The 17,153-nt window shown below is 42.3% G+C and overlaps 1 protein-coding gene across 1 annotated transcript in view; it reads left to right on the top strand.

Annotated features, from left to right (window-relative positions):
• Positions 1-6,416, top strand: part of dgat1b (diacylglycerol O-acyltransferase 1b) — a 13,664-nt gene extending 7,248 nt beyond the window's left edge. Inside the window, exons 6-17 of the mRNA XM_048260828.1 lie at positions 1-12; positions 1,924-2,052; positions 2,508-2,579; positions 2,673-2,776; positions 2,896-2,934; positions 3,044-3,085; positions 3,176-3,220; positions 3,559-3,671; positions 3,849-3,914; positions 4,214-4,301; positions 5,766-5,828; positions 5,999-6,416. The exon at positions 1-12 is cut by the window's left edge and continues 94 nt beyond it. Of these exons, the coding sequence (XP_048116785.1) occupies positions 1-12; positions 1,924-2,052; positions 2,508-2,579; positions 2,673-2,776; positions 2,896-2,934; positions 3,044-3,085; positions 3,176-3,220; positions 3,559-3,671; positions 3,849-3,914; positions 4,214-4,301; positions 5,766-5,828; positions 5,999-6,160 (935 nt within the window). The 3' untranslated portion in view covers positions 6,161-6,416. The remainder of the gene's footprint in view (positions 13-1,923; positions 2,053-2,507; positions 2,580-2,672; positions 2,777-2,895; positions 2,935-3,043; positions 3,086-3,175; positions 3,221-3,558; positions 3,672-3,848; positions 3,915-4,213; positions 4,302-5,765; positions 5,829-5,998) is intronic.
• The last annotated feature ends 10,737 nt before the right edge of the window (positions 6,417-17,153 follow it).

Raw genomic sequence — 17,153 nt, 5'->3', positions numbered from 1 at the left:
CCATTACTCCAGGTGAGCCTCCTCCCACGCCACACAGCCTGCCGCAACACTAACGCTAATTATCCCCATGGCTGCCCGTTTCCATATCAACAGCACATAACCGGACACCTCGTAAGGTCATCAGTCACAGTTGCAGCAGCCAATGCTGTGACACTTTGAAACAGACATAATGTGAGAAAAAAGCATGTAGCTTAATGTTTATGTTGACTTTTGTTGTATCCACTAACTTCTTTTACAGTATCACAAAGATCTGGTTGCATATGTATGTCAAAAGAAGCACTATATGTCAATCCATTTTAAAGTAGCGTATGTATGTAACTGAGCAAGTTGAGAATGTGATTATTGGATATATGGATTTCAAATAAGCCACCATTAGTACTATGTAAAAGAGAGAGAGTAGCTAGAGCAGCCAGCAGTAAGCAAGCGTTTGTGTAGGCAGCAGCAGCAACAGGGTAAGGACACCGTTTGCATCACAAAAGGTCTTGGGACATATCAGGCTGCTCTTGTCACCTGTCAGAGCCTCCGACAGCCCTCCAGCCTAACGCCAGTGGCAGCACAGTGTCCCCGAGAGCAGGCCTTGGGCATGTGGGCACAGTAGAGCCACAGAGTGTCCACAGAGTGTCCACAGATGCCCAGTGCCCAGTGCACTGACTATATCTGAGGTACTCGACGCATGGTTTCTTTAAGACACGGCTGCTAAAGGCGTTTGATGGCGGTGGAGTATAGGAGCGTGAGCAGCTGGCTCTGTGCTTGTGTCCAGCGTGCTGCGGCGCTTTGTCAGGTGTGTGGACGCTGTGTGGACGCTGTGTGGAGTGCTGTCTGAGTGCTGTCTCAGCAGCCCTGCTCAAAGCCCTGGGTGTCGCTTTCCCTTTGTCTCAGCGCAGCTCCTCACCACCGCAGCACCTGCTGTCGCTCTCTCCAGTAGCCACCGATGGGGCCGCGCGGGGAAAACACAACACAAAAACCTTTGGCTGCGCATATCTTACTCCCACTCACATGCACATACAGTATGTCCACACACACACACACATGCACACACACACACAAATTACGCACGCATATGCGCTTCATCTCCGCGTGAGCTCAGCCCACATATCCTAAAGGAAGGAAAGAGATATGAAGCCTCCTTTACACCCTCCCCCCCCTTTACCTTTCTCTCTGTGCGCCTGTTCCTCCTCATCTGCCGGCGCGGAGGGAGGGGACGGAGACGGACCATCTGCCGCTTGTAGCTCACGCAGAGTCCCCCCGCGCACGCAGCAAGGTCAGGGGAGCGCTGCCACCAACGCCGTTCACCGGCCTGGCACCGGCGCCCGCCAGCGGCTCTCTCCCTCTCTCTCCCGCGCGCGGCCGTGCCATCCGCCGGGGCGCCAGCAGGGGCCATTTCCACTCGGCATATGGCAGCTATTGATAAAGCCGTGGTGGTCCGTCAGATCGGCCGGCCGTCATGCCAGAGCCACGCGTGTGATGGAGGGATGAGGTGGAGGGATGTGGAGGAGGGATGAGGTGGAGGGATGGGGGGTGGGGGGGTTTGGCTCACCACGCTCTGCAGCACCGGAGTGCTAAATTTCACTTAGACTGGGAACAGGCGGAAAGATACAGACATCCAACTGTTACACAGAAGTCTGACTCATAGCTTACTGTACCACTGGCAGTGTTGTAGACTTGGACTACCTACAGTAGCAACCCAAGTGAAACAGTTGTCCTCACTGCTATGGGCATCATCAGTGCATGCTGACTAAAGCAAAAGCAATATAGTTACAGTTGCATCTGTTGAGAGACACGTACACTTTGTTTTCCTTATTGTGATGTTGTGTTTGAACCTCTGCTTGGTGTGTGTGTGTGCATGTGTGTGTGTGTGTGTGTGTGTGTTTGTGTGTGTGTGTGTGTGTGTGTGTGTGTGTGTGTGTGTGTGTGTGTGTGTAGTGGGAGCCTCTTTTGCTCTGGGCGTGTACACCATCGTCCTGCTGAAGCTGTACTCCTACAAAGATGTGAACAAGTGGTGTCGGGAGAGGAGGCAGGTCAGAGCACGCAGCCTGTCCAGATCGCTCTCCTGTGAGTAATGCCTGTCTGTTGGACATCCTTCCATCCTTAGTTTGCTACCTGTTCCCACATGGCCTCAGAGTGTGTGATGTTGTGAAGCTGGACTGCATGGCTCCTGTTTGACTGCACATATTTGCAGGCTGTGTTGCTCTGCTGAGCATTGAGAGTGTCTGTGCAGTTACACCTGTGACCCAATTGCTGCGTGCCCTTGATGGACATCTCCTCTGAGCTATTTTTACTGTAAACATTCACATGCCCCATGGAAGGCCCCGTGGCCTTGCACTGCCACCTGCTGCTGGGATGAGGAACTACCCGCAGCAGCAGAGCGCCACACGCATCACAGGAGTTGGTGAAGCGCCGGTCCAGCTGTATTGTATTAGATGGTCATCATGTGTGTCCAGTATTGGTCCAATATGTGATTCTATTGGGTGAAGTAGTCCATCTGATTAGTATCTGCTCCTCCACAGGTCCATCCTCACCAACAATTAGCAGCTCTTCTCAGACTCATGTCTCTTACCCAGGCAATCTCTCTCTGCGAGGTAAGCAGGACTAGACACACACACACACACACACACACACCATGTTGGCACTATGAAAATTCAGACTCTCATGTGTTCCTTTTCTCATTTCAGACCTGTATTATTTTGTATTTGCCCCCACACTCTGCTACGAGCTTAACTTCCCTCGGTCTCCGCGGATACGCATGGGCTTCCTGTTGCGGAGGCTGTTTGAGATGGTAAGTCTGCACACCTGGCCTGGACTCATTCACAGGTGAAGGTCACAAGTTCATATATATGCCACTCAGCAGTCACCTAGGCCACCATCATTAAGTCTGCCTCCCATTCTCCCTCATAGCTGCTACTTACACAGCTGCTGGTGGGCTTGATACAGCAGGTATGTCTCAACATTTCTGTCATTTCTGTTCTTGAGACCAGTGCTCATTTACATTGTAACATTGCAAATGATGTAATTGAATAATAACCTTTATTCATCATTTATCCAGTGGATGGTCCCAGTTATCCAAAGTTCAATGAAACCACTGCAGGTACTTTGCTTCAAATATTTCTGTTGTGTATAATTTACAGAAAAGGTGTCTCTGTTTCACAACTGTATTAAACTTTTCCTTTTTTTGTAGGAAATGGATTATTCTAGAATGGTGGAGCGACTCCTCAGACTGGCGGTGAGTGGGGTGGCTACTGTAATGTTCAGAAGCTAATGCACCTTACATTTTCTGACTCATATTGATGTGAGTAATGAGACAAACCTTTCAGAAGAGAATGGGGGTCACAAGTCCAAAGTGTGGTTTATATTTAACTCTCATATTTTACATAAGACTCAGATAAGTGAACAAAACAAGTCATAAAGTTAACTATAGATCATGGACAGATAGATGTGTGAGTGATTTTTAAGAGAGAAGGGCCATACTATACTTTTATCCAACGCAACTCATTTTCAATTCTTTGCCATGAAACACAAATCAGACCATAGTCATAGGACACCTCTCTTATCTCCCAACAGGTTCCCAACCACCTGATCTGGCTGATCTTTTTCTACTGTTTTTTCCATTCTTCTATGAACTTCATGGCCGAGGTGCTGCAGTTTGGGGACAGAGAATTCTACAGGGACTGGTGGTAGGTGCTCTCTCACTGTGTTCACCTGTGATGGTGGCAGTGGTTGAATATTTCCAGTTAATTACCTCAGATCATTCCGAGACATTTCATTTTTCGATTTTCAACCTTCAGTTCTGGTGTCCTGTCCACTATTGTGTCTTATAATCTTATAATTCAGGCCCTCGTTAATATTTGCAGGAACTCTGAGACCATAACTTATTTCTGGCAGAACTGGAATATTCCCGTCCATAAGTGGTGTCTCCGGTGAGTTTGACCATGAACACGTGAATGAAAAAGAAATAACATTATCCCCACAAATTGTAAGAGGCATTAATGGAGGCTTTAAAAGACCGCAGCAAAAGCTCTTTGAGTTGAAATGGGACGGGCATTCCTGAAATTCCAATAACAGCCTAATCCCATTCTACTTGTGTGATTTATAAATCCATGTTTGGGTCAGCCATGCACACACACATACATTCCAAACGTTCTCCTGATTGCCCACCGTAGTGTGGGACTGCAGTGTGTGTGAGTGGCTTGTCTAACGTGTGTCTCTGTCTCCTCAGGCACTTCTACAAGCCCATGCTGAGGAGAGGAGGCAGTAAGTGGGCCAGCCAGTCTGCAGTGTTCTTCCTCTCAGCGTTTTTTCATGAGGTGAGCGGAGTGGCTGCAGATGCATGAGTAACCTAGCAGAAAGCCTTTAATGCCTCAGCAGGAGCCCAGGAGTCGAGTGGTGTGGCAGCTGTGACAGCAGTTAATTGTCCTTGTCACGGTTTAAAGGACTCGTATCATCCATTATAACTATGTACACTTGACTCTGCTAGTTGTGCTCTGCCATGCTAACTAGGGGGAAAAAAAACTGTACAACCAACCATTATGATAAACGGCAGGTCTAGTTTGAGGGAATAATCAGTAAGGCTTCCTACCCTGTGGGGTGACCCCTAGCCTGGGCAGTAAGGGACAGCAGTTCAGTTGTCCCCCGCACCAGTGGCCTGCTCCTGTGCCTGGGGATATATACTGTATCAGTGGTGGCGAGCTTAAGTGTCTGAACAGCGCTTGGCTCATCTCCAGCACGCTTCATGTGCGCTGAAGGTCAGCACTGAAGGATGGCAGGGTGAGCAGAGCAGGGCCAGGCCCAGTATCAGCGCTCCTGCTGCCTGAGATAAGAGCAGGTTCCGCCAGGAAGCTCTGGCCGGCCGGCAAGTCGCGAGTGAGATATCGGCCCTTTGGACAACCCCCTTCTCTTCCCGGAAGCTCACCTTCAGAGGACATGGCGAGGTCAGCAGCGTCTCTGGAGAACCAAAGCTGAAGTTCCTTTGAACTTCGTGGTCTCACTGGCCACATGCCCATAATCACACATGAAAACACACGTGACCACCATCCACAACTCACCCAATTTCTAGGACTCTGTCATGCAGGACACTATAATGCAGGACACTGCATGAGAGACCAGTGAGATGCTTGCATGTAGTAACTTCCCAGTATTGCATCATCTAGTGATAATTGTGTGTCTAGTGTACAGTACATACAGTACATTAAGGGACAGAGTGCCGCTACATACAAGGACCTTGCCCTACTCTCTGTCCTCCAGCTATCTAATTGCCCTCTGTGTGTGCACATTCCCTCCATTTCTGCCTTCCAATCCAGGCTAAACCCCACCTTTACAACTTCTGCAAATCCTATGTATTTCTGTGTTGTGTGCCCTGATATTGAAGATTTCTTTTTATTTATGTTTTTATGATTATTGGTCCAGTGTGCTTTTCTGTATTATTTGTTATTTGTTATCTTTAGTTATCCACTGTACAGCACTTTGGTCAATTTATGCTGTGTTTAAATGTGCATTATAAATTAAATTTACTTACTTACTTACTTACTTACTTACTTACTTACTTACTTACTTACAAAAAATTGGGACGGCATGCACATTAAAAAAATGAGAATAGTCTTCATTTGAACTATTTTAACTATTCTATTTAACTATTCTATTTTTTATTAGTATTATTATCTATTTTGACGCTGTGCAGAATGCTTGGGTCGCGCCCCCAGTGTAGCCTGGTGGTTGGCGTGTATCATGACTGCAGAGGTGTTTGAGTGTTTGTGTGTGTTTCTGTTTCGCAGTACCTGGTGAGTGTGCCTCTGAGAATGTTCAGACTGTGGGCGTTCATGGGGATGATGGCACAGGTGAGGCACCGTAGTCACAGTTTTGTCCGATGACCTGAGTCTGTGTCAGGTGTCTGTGTCAGGTGTCTGTGTCAGGCGTCTGTGTCAGGTGTCTGTGTCAGGTGTCTGTGTCAGGTGTCTGTGTCTGTGTGCGCTCTGTCAGTGTGCTCATGCCCTTCCATTTCTTTCAGCTTCCACTGGCTTTCTTTGTGGGCCGCTATCTAAGAGGTAACTATGGGAACGCAGCAGTCTGGATGTCACTCATCATCGGTCAGCCCATTGCCGTCCTCATGTATGTCCATGATTACTATGTCCTTCATTACCAAGAGCTACCACAAACCACAGGACTTTAGGACCCCACACACATCCTTGTATCCCATCCCATCCCCATACCACAAACAACCTTGTGTCCAGTGCAATGAGTATATATTTTTGTCAGCCTTGTGCCAGGAGTATATAATTGTGTGAGTAAAATATGTTTCATATTGTTACACACATCATTTGTAAACCTTTATACTGTGTACACTACTACTCAGCTGTAAGATGCTTTGAGGTTTTTTACATTTAAATAATGATTTTAATGTTTTAAAATAAAGTTATTAAAGTGTGTGTGTGTGTGTGTGTGTGTGTGTGTGTGTGTGTGTGTGTGTGAGAGAGAGAGAGAGAGAGACCTGCTCAATATTTGAATTATGCATCCTTATAAGGCAAGAGGGACATCTAGTGGAGAATTGTTACCGGATTGCGGTGCTGTATATGAGAATGTACAATTATGTCCTGGTGTGGAAGCATTCATCAACTCTAATTACATTCTGCTGTGGGAGTTGGAGGCACTCTAATCTCACGCTGTGTTCTTTCTGCAAATCTGGCTGCTCTTCGCAATTTGTTCTCTGATGATGCGAATATCACGAGTTCCCAATCAGCATGTGGAGGGAGAAATGGCCTGTGTGATAACACCTTCAGCAGCCCGCCTCCTAATGTGTACGTTTCTTGTCCCAAACTCCCTGCTAGAGCTTTTGAAATATCTTTGTGTTCTGATGGTATTATCACAGAGCTTGCCATGATGGTAGAGGAATATGGATTGTGTTTAGTCTTTACTGTGCCCTAGAGGACCATGTGATGGCATGTAGAGCACATGGGGGAACCCTACAGGCCTGCTCATGGTGCCTCCAGAAGCCCAAAGGATCTGTTCTAATCTAATGGATATGCTTGAGTGTCAGGATGGCACTGGATCTGTTCTAATCTAATGTATATGCTTGAGTGTCAGGATGGCACTGGATCTGTTCTAATCTAATGTATATGCTTGAGTGTCAGGATGGCACTGTGAAGGTGACTGGATGGGAATGTAAGCGCTGAAGTGTTTACTTTACAGTGATAGGAAGAACAGACGGGATGAGGTGTAAACAAGCATGGCTTAGACCAGTCCTCCAGCAGACTTTTATAGGGTCAATATACAGTACAGTCACCGCCAGGTGTGGGCAGACCAGGAGGTGACCACCAAGATGTTTATTTTGTATTCCCAAATCTAGACTTAAAAGTCAGTCTTGAACTGGTGATGGCAGTTTTGTAGGTGATGCGTACCTATAATTATCTAATAATATAGAAATAATAGCAATCACCATATCCTTAAAATGAGGAAATAATCCCCCGACTGCAAAAGAAAAGGTTACTAAATTTGTCTTGTATAAAGTTCTCCAAAATAGAGGGTGTAGGCTACTCCATATGAATATATGTATAGTGAGAGTCTTTGATGTGACCATAGCTGTGATGTGTTCATAGGGCCCTATACTGTACTTAGGATTAAGCTGATGATACACAAGCTTATTTGAGCAATGTTTGTGCCAATGTTCCTGAGTATTGTGGTTCTGGCACATTACCATTGATATTGAGCAACATTTTCTTGAGAACTATAATCCAGTGGTGTTCCAAGGCTGGGCATGTCATTGTTTGCATTTCCTATTTGGTATAAGAGAATTATAAGGAAATCATAATGGAAACAAGGACAGGTGGCGGTGTCATGCTGTTCTCGTACAAGTTTAGGTTGGTTATCAGCCTGCCCTGCACTCACTTAGTTTGGAGCGTAGCCAAACAGTGCTGGCCTATACTGGTACTTACTTTGCCTTTGTAGAATCGAATTAATGAGTCTTTACTAAGCATAACATGAACCATATGATATGCATCTTTGCTATTTAAAACGCCAAGGTTATAGGCTATATAGTTAGTTTTTACAGCAAACAGAAATGTCAAGATAGCAACAGGTCATTCTTTAATTGTCAAAATATTATTGCCCATATTAATATTCAACCAATGAGCAAATGAGGCTAGAGTCTGTGGATCTGTCATCTATCAAACGTGAGCAGCAAGGGCAGGCAAAATAGGAATTATAGATAGATAGATAGATAGATAGATAGATTGATTACTTTATTCATCCCCAGAGGGAAACTATGGTGTAACAGCAGCAATTAATAATATAAACATATATCACACATATACATACATACAAGTTCAAAAATAAAAATACAATTGGATATAGTCTCTGTTAAAGAGGTTGTAAACTGCATTGTCTCTCAGCATACGATTTTTCACGGCACAAAGGGGAGTTGTTGTAAATAGTTATGGCAGTGGGCAGGAATGATTTTCTATAACAGTCCTTGTTACAGCAAAGTTGGAGCAACCTCCAGCTGAAAACACTCTGTTGTTTGACCAGTAGTTCGTTCAGTGGATGTGAGGTGTTGTTGTCCATAATGTTAAGAAGCTTTTGCAACATCCTTCTCTCAACAACTAACTCTAGGGGTTCAAGTGTAGCCTACTTCCAATTACAGAGCCAGCTCTTTTAATCAACTTGTAGAGTTTTTTGGTGTCATTTGCCCTGATACTGGTGCCCCAGCAGATGGCTGCAAAGAAAATGGAAACCGGAAAGAAAATGGAATATGAGAACCGTTTAGACTCTAATGTTTCATCTGCTAACAACGTCCCTGTGTTCTGTGTATTCTAATCATCCAATCAGAATACACAGAACTGGTTATATGGTTGCTCAGCAACATTGCTTAACCCTTTGATAACTCATAGTCAGTATAATGTGTAATAGTTTGGTATGTTGATAGTGTTCGCATGTCTTTTGAATATAACTGAACTGTTTGACCTGTAAGAACACTGAGATGATGGATCCTGTGCTCACGTGAAATTCCATTCTTTACATTGTTCCATCCTCACGTCCTCCTCCTAATCCCACAATCGCTTTTTCAGAGACCTTTGTGCAAACATCCTGAAACACTTTCTCTTCAGCTTTCATCCTTTCCCACTTAGTGCTTTGTGTGTATGTGTGGAGGGAGCGTTGGCCAGTGAGGAGAGAGGGAGGTGGAGGAGAATGAGCAATGGAGTGACTGTGGTCCGGTGCCTGTCTCCGTCCCCACAGTGCGATCCAGTGCAGCGGGGAGGGGGTGAAGTGGTGGAAGGTGTTCCCACCAGGACCGTTCCGGAGGAGTCAGTGCAGTGGTTTTTACTGTGGCTGGCCCACTGACACTAAGCAGGGGCCTGTCTCGTACCCTGTCGTGTTTCTGTCTATTCCAGAGAAAGATGGAGTTCTTTTCCATGACATCACTAGAGCAGAAGAGGTCAAAAGGCCTCCCCCCCCTGACCTGCTCTCAGATTCCACTGCTTGATCTCTTCCTACTCTGTCTTTTCTTTTGTCAACACTAGTTTGCTAATGTTGCTTCTGTTGCTTCTTGTCTGAGGGAAAGGTTTGTGGACTCTAAGAAACCTTAGACTGGAGTCTAAGAAACCCACAGTGTTTTAAAGATACAGCAAAATACGGGTCAAACTGGGTTTGAAGGCAGAACTGAAACTTGTCTGTTTGTTGTTTTGTTTGTGGCATTGTTAGCAGTTCTCTTTTGGCCGCCTGTCCACTGCATTTTAGTGGGACTTCCTCCTTGTCTGGTCATTGTTATGAAATGTGCTTAACTCTCATGTGACTCAAAGCTGGTTTGGTATTGAGTTGACCAGAGCATAACTAGCCCATCATGCCATGGAAGGCCATTTTGAAAATGACATGTCAGATTTCTCCTGCAGAGAACAACCAGATGCAGGACGCATTTGAAACAGCCTGACCATATGGAATGATAAATAGAAATGTCTAGTGGAAGCCAACTGTTTATGGTTTCCAAATGTGAATCTCATGCACATTGGAATACTTTCCATTTTCAGTGAAAACCATAAAATAAATGACTGAACAAAGAGAATCTTGGTCTAAGCTGGTTTTACTTTTTAAGGGTGATGTGTACCAAGATTTAATAGTGTTACGCTATTCAAGAGTCAAACGCATGTGGGATTTAGATGGAGAACAAGGCTAAATGCTTCTTGTTGCACATTATTTAAGGCAAGGGTAACTTTTGCATTTTGACATTTTTGACTTGACTTCCCCTTTGAGTGGATGTGTTGACATAGTTTAGGATTTGTGGTGTATTTCCTGTTTCTGTTGAGTGGGTAAATAATCTGATCATCTGCTGATGGATGTGTATGGGTAGCCTATGGCTGTGCGTTAGGGGTACGGACACCTGAGGGCAGTGACACCAGTGAGATTGAACACGGCTCTCTGTGCTTTGTCATTGTGACACGGTGTTTAAGGTGGGCTGAAGCCAACTGTCATGGCCCCCACTGAGTATTTAACAGCCACAATTAAAGCCTGATCTTATCCTTCCTGCTCTGCAGCAAACAGTGTCTGAGCCCTAATTGGCAAGACACGTGATGACTGATCACGGTCTTGGTGAAGACACCCTTTCATATCTAACCATTTACAGTAAGTTGGTTTAACAGCACTACTGTGGTCTTTATGAGGAATTATCAATCAATAACGAGATAAGCCGCAACATTCTATAAACCAGCAACTTGCTGCAACGTTCTAAAACCTTGCAACTGCAACTGGACATGGTGAATGCTTTGCGACAGCTTGCAACAGCTTGCAACAGCAACGACATGCAACATTCACCGCTGCAGCTCCTTTCTCCAATGGTTTCATCTCATCGCGAATCTTTGGTGTAAATTGGGCCTAAGATTAAATGAAAATGTAAAAATCTGTATAAAAATGGCATTTAATTTACCATGACTGTTTCTTGTTCTTTCTTCCTGCCTTAACAGTAGCAGATAGCTGTTCATTGGCCAAATAGTGAATAACTTTGTTTTGCCAATTTATACAATAATTATTCATTTAGTGCACAGTACCAAAAAAGGACTCCTCTTAATCTCCTCTAATTATCTGAAGAAGAACTCCCTTTTATTTACAAGAAGTAGGCATGTGCCAAGATCTCTGACCTCTGGGCAAATACTTATGACAAAAATGCAAAAATCTAAGTTAGAAAGAAAACTTGTATGACTAAAGACTTCTCCTAGTGCTAGTATTTGCCAAGCCAGCTTCCAGTCTCAACGTCCCTATCTGTCGTGTCATGTCTTAATATAAACTTCCTTCCAGAGGGGGACAGTGGGGGATTCGGCAGTTATTCTGCAGTGGGCTACATTCACACGCATACACACCCATGGACCGGGTGCATACTACTCTGTGTTGCTTGAGAAGAGCATCAGAGTATGTTAGAGAAGCAAAGAAAGGGGGCACAGAGAGTGGGCCTGTGAAAAGAGGGAGTTATATCAAGTACCAAAAGCCTCGGCTGGACACAGGCCCTGTCATTTAGCTCTATCTACAACAACAGGAGCCTCACCCTCTCTCAATGCACAGGTAAGTTTGGATATTTCACATCAGTCAAAAATGTGAATAGCATTACCTAGCATAGCATTGTTTTCTATGCATGCAGATTAATGTTATGTTATACCATATACTGTATGCAGGGATGTAGTGGAGGCTAAACGCAAGAAAACACAGTTTATCCACCTCTGAAATTTCAGAAATAGAGTTAATCCACCTCTTATTAGAGTTTATCTACCTCTCAAAACAGTTTATTCACCAATTGGAACTTTTAATATTAAACTACACTCATCAACACTCTAGGAATCATTTGTTGTAAACATTGGACAATAACCTCCACCATTATCAAACATGCTCTGATACCGCATGGCGCAGTCCATCTTACTGCAATCACAGAATTCATAGTTTACCCACCTCATATATTACCACTACACCTCTGACTGTATGTAATGAAAATCTAAATGTGAGATGGAACAATCTCAAAGATTTTACTGAATTATAATTTGTATAAAAGAATAATGCATTTAATTTATGCATTCTGCATGCTAAATCAACAAAAGCAAGCCAAGCCAAGCTTTTGTATGTATGGGAAATTGTTTTAGTTCATGATAGTACCATCAAACTTAACATATTGTGATTTAATGATAATTTTACTACAGACCAAGGCAGGGAATTGTAAAAATCAGGGACACAATGATAAACTCTGAGGAAAAGAAAGGCTTCACACAAAATTCACCAGTGCCTCTAATAGACCAGAGATCATTTGAGTTTAAGTACACTGACTCTAATCAAACCATAATGAATGCTAATCTGTCAATGTAGAACAGATAACTATAGGCAGTGAATGCCCAATGCATCAACTTCACACAAACAGTTACACAAATATTCCATTCTTATTTACAGTATCAGGACAGCTGAATAATTCTTTGAACCATGTTTCTGTCTCTAACGTATAGCGTATGAATATAAAAAATAATTCTGCTTGAAACTCTTTTAGTTTATTTAGTATGAAATGGCAAAAAGTAACATTATCATCAGTACACTAGATTAAAACGTTCGGCAATTATGATATTTTTTGACATAATGGATTCAAACACAGTTAGAGTTAGATGCTATAGACATATACATATTTTGAAAATTATAACTCTATATGCATTACAACAACATTTATAGCCATTTCTGTCAAGATTGCATTTCAAAACACAACTGAGAACATTTTAACTGAATTTAATCTTCACTGATTCATCTACACATTAACTAATATTATTTAAAAATGTTGCTAACCTGACATTTGCCCTTTAACTCTGTAGTCCATTACATTATCAGTGTCTTGTTCTAACATTCACAGTGTGGCATCCACTGTGACTCATCATTGAGCTCACACATCCTGCCTACTTTAAAATCAGCCCTGAGATATTTATTTGCATAGCATTACTCATGCTCCTCTGCTCCCAGGCAGAGTGGGAGAGTGGGTAGCCAATTAACTTATGGTGGCTCCCAGATTCTGATATCCTCTCGTACAGTGAAACAGTGGCAGCTGAAATAACGGCAAGATGGTGGATGCTTGAGTCTCAGAGCAAGGTGGTTTTAAGCAGGCCTACTGTGGATCTAGACAGGACCTTTCTGAAGTTTCTTGCTAAAACTAAGATAATCCAAAAGCCTTTTTAAATTGGTATAGGTTGGCTTAATTAACATATACCTTTCTGTTTTTAAAGACAATGTTCTTCAGTGATATCCATCCAGTATAAACAAGAAAAGTTTGTAGAATTGTAATATAATTCAAAATATAACATTCAAAACATTACTCCCTTTAGTTGCTGAAAGGAGAGAAAAACAAATTAGTAGATTATCTGGATCCTACACCTACAGAATAGCAGTATAATAGGCTACTTGTTCAAGTGATGCATTTGTCATGTAGTTTCCGATAGTCCATGTATCATTGTACTGAAAACCTATGAGGCCTGTCTCATGTAGGGATGATGCTGAGCACCGTTTGTACACATAAGTGACCAGTACCGGTACTTTGCCATGTTTATGCTTTGGCTGAATCTTTATTATTGTTCAGCCACAGAGTTTCCTTTTGACAAGGCCAGCGAGACAGACCAGGAGGATATTTATGCAATTCAACTTAAAACAGTGGTGAACAGGGAAAAGACCTGAAGTTATGAACTGGTTATCGAAACAAAATGTTCCTCATCACTGTTCTCTCTTAACTCTTACAGTTAAGAGAGTGTATCGCATCCCTGCGAGAGTCTATCGCATCCCTGTGTTAAGACTCAAAATGTTCTTCACATTCATTTAACATGGTATAGAAAGAATTCTAAAAATAACTTTTATTCACAAGGAGTAAGCCATATAGAGTGACAACAATTCTGTTTCCCTTGTCAAAATATAGTGATGGATTTAAAGCTGGTAAATAAACATGGTGGAACAATTGACCAATTTAAACAAACACGTTAACCCCCGAGCCCTGACCATGCTCTTGCTGCAACATATAGACTAGAGCAGCCATATGAAAGGTGCTGCTGTACCTATGCAACAGTAGAGTCACCGCTCTTGACATGCAGCTCTCCCCTCTGATGGCTAGTGTTACCACCGAGCTCATCTCATTCTGATTCCCCCTGTCACTGACCTCAACCCTGTGACGTCACTACTACAATGACCAAGGTTTCCATTTGATTCTGTAGTTAGACATTTCCCAGTAGCTCATGCCACTATTTATTTTCACTCTGATGGAAAAACATTCCTTTCCATGTAGATGACAATTTATGAGAGCAGAAAGTATCTCTCATACATTTCTCAGAAAGTATCTGTTTATGGTTTTTGGCAGACACTTTTATCCAAAGTGACTTAGAACAATTACTAAACATTACATCCTTAGAATTAATAGTTGACAGCAGGTTAAAAAATGAACATTATCACAACATTAGCAAATTGTCATAATAATGTAATGACTCTTTAAGGAGAATGCATTAGAATAATGCATTACACACATTTTTTTAAAGGACAATTCCGGTTTTTAGCACTTTGAGTCCCTTTTTCTGGTTTGTTTTGGATGAACTAGAGTGGTGGACACCGAAATTTTGACGATTGGTCCTGTCTCGACTTTTCTGACTCGTTTTGAATCGCCTTTGACTGCTCAGAGTGGCTGCCAACAGGTATACTATACTGTAGGCTGCTCAAACATGTCCTAAAACAACACTTAACGTTTGTTTTCAAAACTGTGCAACTCACCGAGTGGTTAGTGGTGTTTGTTGATTATTAAAAGAAAATATATCGGCGCAATGTATGATTTCCAGCCATCTTATTTGCTAGGCCTTGTGGAACTATTTATTCACCTCACAACCGCAAATAAACTTCCGCTCAATATTTGATCCTGAAGCATAGACGGTGGCGCAATAGTATCAACGTGCAATGAGTCTTCCAACAGAAATTAATGGGTTTTACAAAATGGCAAATAAAACTGTATTTTGCTACGCTACTTGTTTTGGAACATCAACGAACACCACTAACCACTCGGTGAGTTGCACAGTTTTGAAAACGAACGTTAAGGGTTGTTTTAGGACATGTTTAAGTAGCCTATACAGTATGCCTGTTAGCAACCACTCTGAGTAGTCAAAGGTGATTCAAAACGAGTCAGAAAGGTCGAGACAGAACCAATCGTCAAAATTCTTGTGTCCACCACTCTAATTCATCCAAAACAAACCAGAAAAGGGACTCAGTGTGCTAAATACCGGAATTTTCCTTTAAGGCCCTTTAAGGTGTCTATCCCAATATACTTCTAATTAGAGGGCATGAAAATGCACTCTACTGTTATCCGATTTCTTCTTCTTATTTTTCTTCTACGTATTTGTGCGTTTAAATCAGCTTCAACCGTTTGACGTAGAAACTTCGTTCAAACTGTGTTGCGTAGGTCTTACTTAGGTGACTTCAGCTATGTATTTTTCAACTTTGTAACATTTATACTTTTTGAACTATTAATTAAAAACTACAAAAAATTTCCCCATAGACTTAACATTGGCGATTATGACATCACAGTAGGGCACTTAGAATCCTATGCCAAGTGTTCCGGCCACCTCCAGCAACTGTCTGTCTCAGGCTTTAAGCATACAATCTGGCTCTATTAAGACTACAGATCCTGTTTAACTGCTTCCTCTGCCCACAACTGTTTTAAAATAAAAGTCTCCACTACAATAATTCCCTATTAAATAATTTGACCATTTAAACTATCCAACTATTTAACTTTTCAACTATTCCAACTGTCATTTATCATCAACTATGCCTCTAGCCTACTATATTAAACCACCACCTACCTAGCAACCAATTTAGCAACCATTGAAATTAAGCATCTATGTCAGTTTCCATAGCAACCAACATGATTATACTAGCAAACCACTGTAGTAACTCCTTTATTTCTGATAGTAGCTACCATGGACACCCTAGCAACAACCTAGAAACGACTTCAAGTACCCTAGCAACAGCCTAGCAACCACATTCACAGTTAAAACCTAGCAACCAGCATAGCAACCACCATAACTACTCTAGCAACAGTCAGTTGTCATCAACTTTGACTCCCGTCAACTGTTTCCTCTGCCCACAACTGTTTCAAAATAAAACTCCTCACTACAATAATTCCATTTTAAATAATTTAACCATTTTAACTATCCAACTATTTAACTGTTCAGCCTTTCAAACTGTCAGTTGTCATCAACTATGACTCCCGCCAACTGTTTCCTCTGCCCACAACTTCAACTTCAAAATAAGTCCTCAATACAATAATTTGCTATAAAATAATTTAACTATTTAAACTATTTAACTATTTAACTGTTCGGCCATTCCAACTGTAAGCTGTCATCAATTATGGCTCCCCGCCAGCTTTTTTCTCTATCTGACCTCCATCTTTTTACTTAGACTATATTTTAGACAATATTCAACAATATTTTATTCAGCAGCCATTTTTGCATTTTCATGCACTCGTAATTCCCTGGAATTACATTTTCTAGTTATTCTTGTCATAGATTCTTGCTATAATCCTATTATCTTATCTGTCACTGTTATTGAGATTCTGATGCGTTCTGCAGCATCATTTTCAGATGTGCCATTGAGCATACATGCTTCTAGTCACCTGATGGTAATTTTGATACCATAGATTTAATAGAGACCCAGTCAGACCAATAGTATGAAAAATCAGGAACAGAGTTTATTTACAATGATGCGCATCAAGGGAGAGACAGCATGACTTCACCTAAAGATCCATCAGCTGCTCTAACTAGACAAGGAAATAGTTAGGGTTTAAGTATCCTTCCAGGCTGACAGGATATGGCGTTGGTCATCCCATCTCACGTGGACTACACTGAATCAGACTCTGATTAGTGGCAACCTGGCAATCCGGAGCAGATAGCTACTGACGTAGCCATGCAGAACAGTGAAACACTGCAAAGTCATAATATTCCTGCTTATCTCTAAATACAGTCACACACAGATATACACAGGGACAGTACAGATATCATACAGTCATTACATAGAATCATACTTTTATATCAAAGTGACCCACTAATGAGAAATGCAGAACATTAAACCACATATTGGAATATTGGACATAATGTTCTATTCCACTTTCTTTCACCTCATGCGATATGTATACAAGTATACAGGTA

This window comes from Alosa alosa, chromosome 13, assembly GCF_017589495.1.
Source record: "Alosa alosa isolate M-15738 ecotype Scorff River chromosome 13, AALO_Geno_1.1, whole genome shotgun sequence".
In the NCBI taxonomy this organism is placed as follows: domain Eukaryota; kingdom Metazoa; phylum Chordata; class Actinopteri; order Clupeiformes; family Clupeidae; genus Alosa; species Alosa alosa.
The sequence above is the reverse complement of the archived record's forward strand: the minus strand, read 5'-3'. Positions and strand labels throughout refer to the sequence as shown.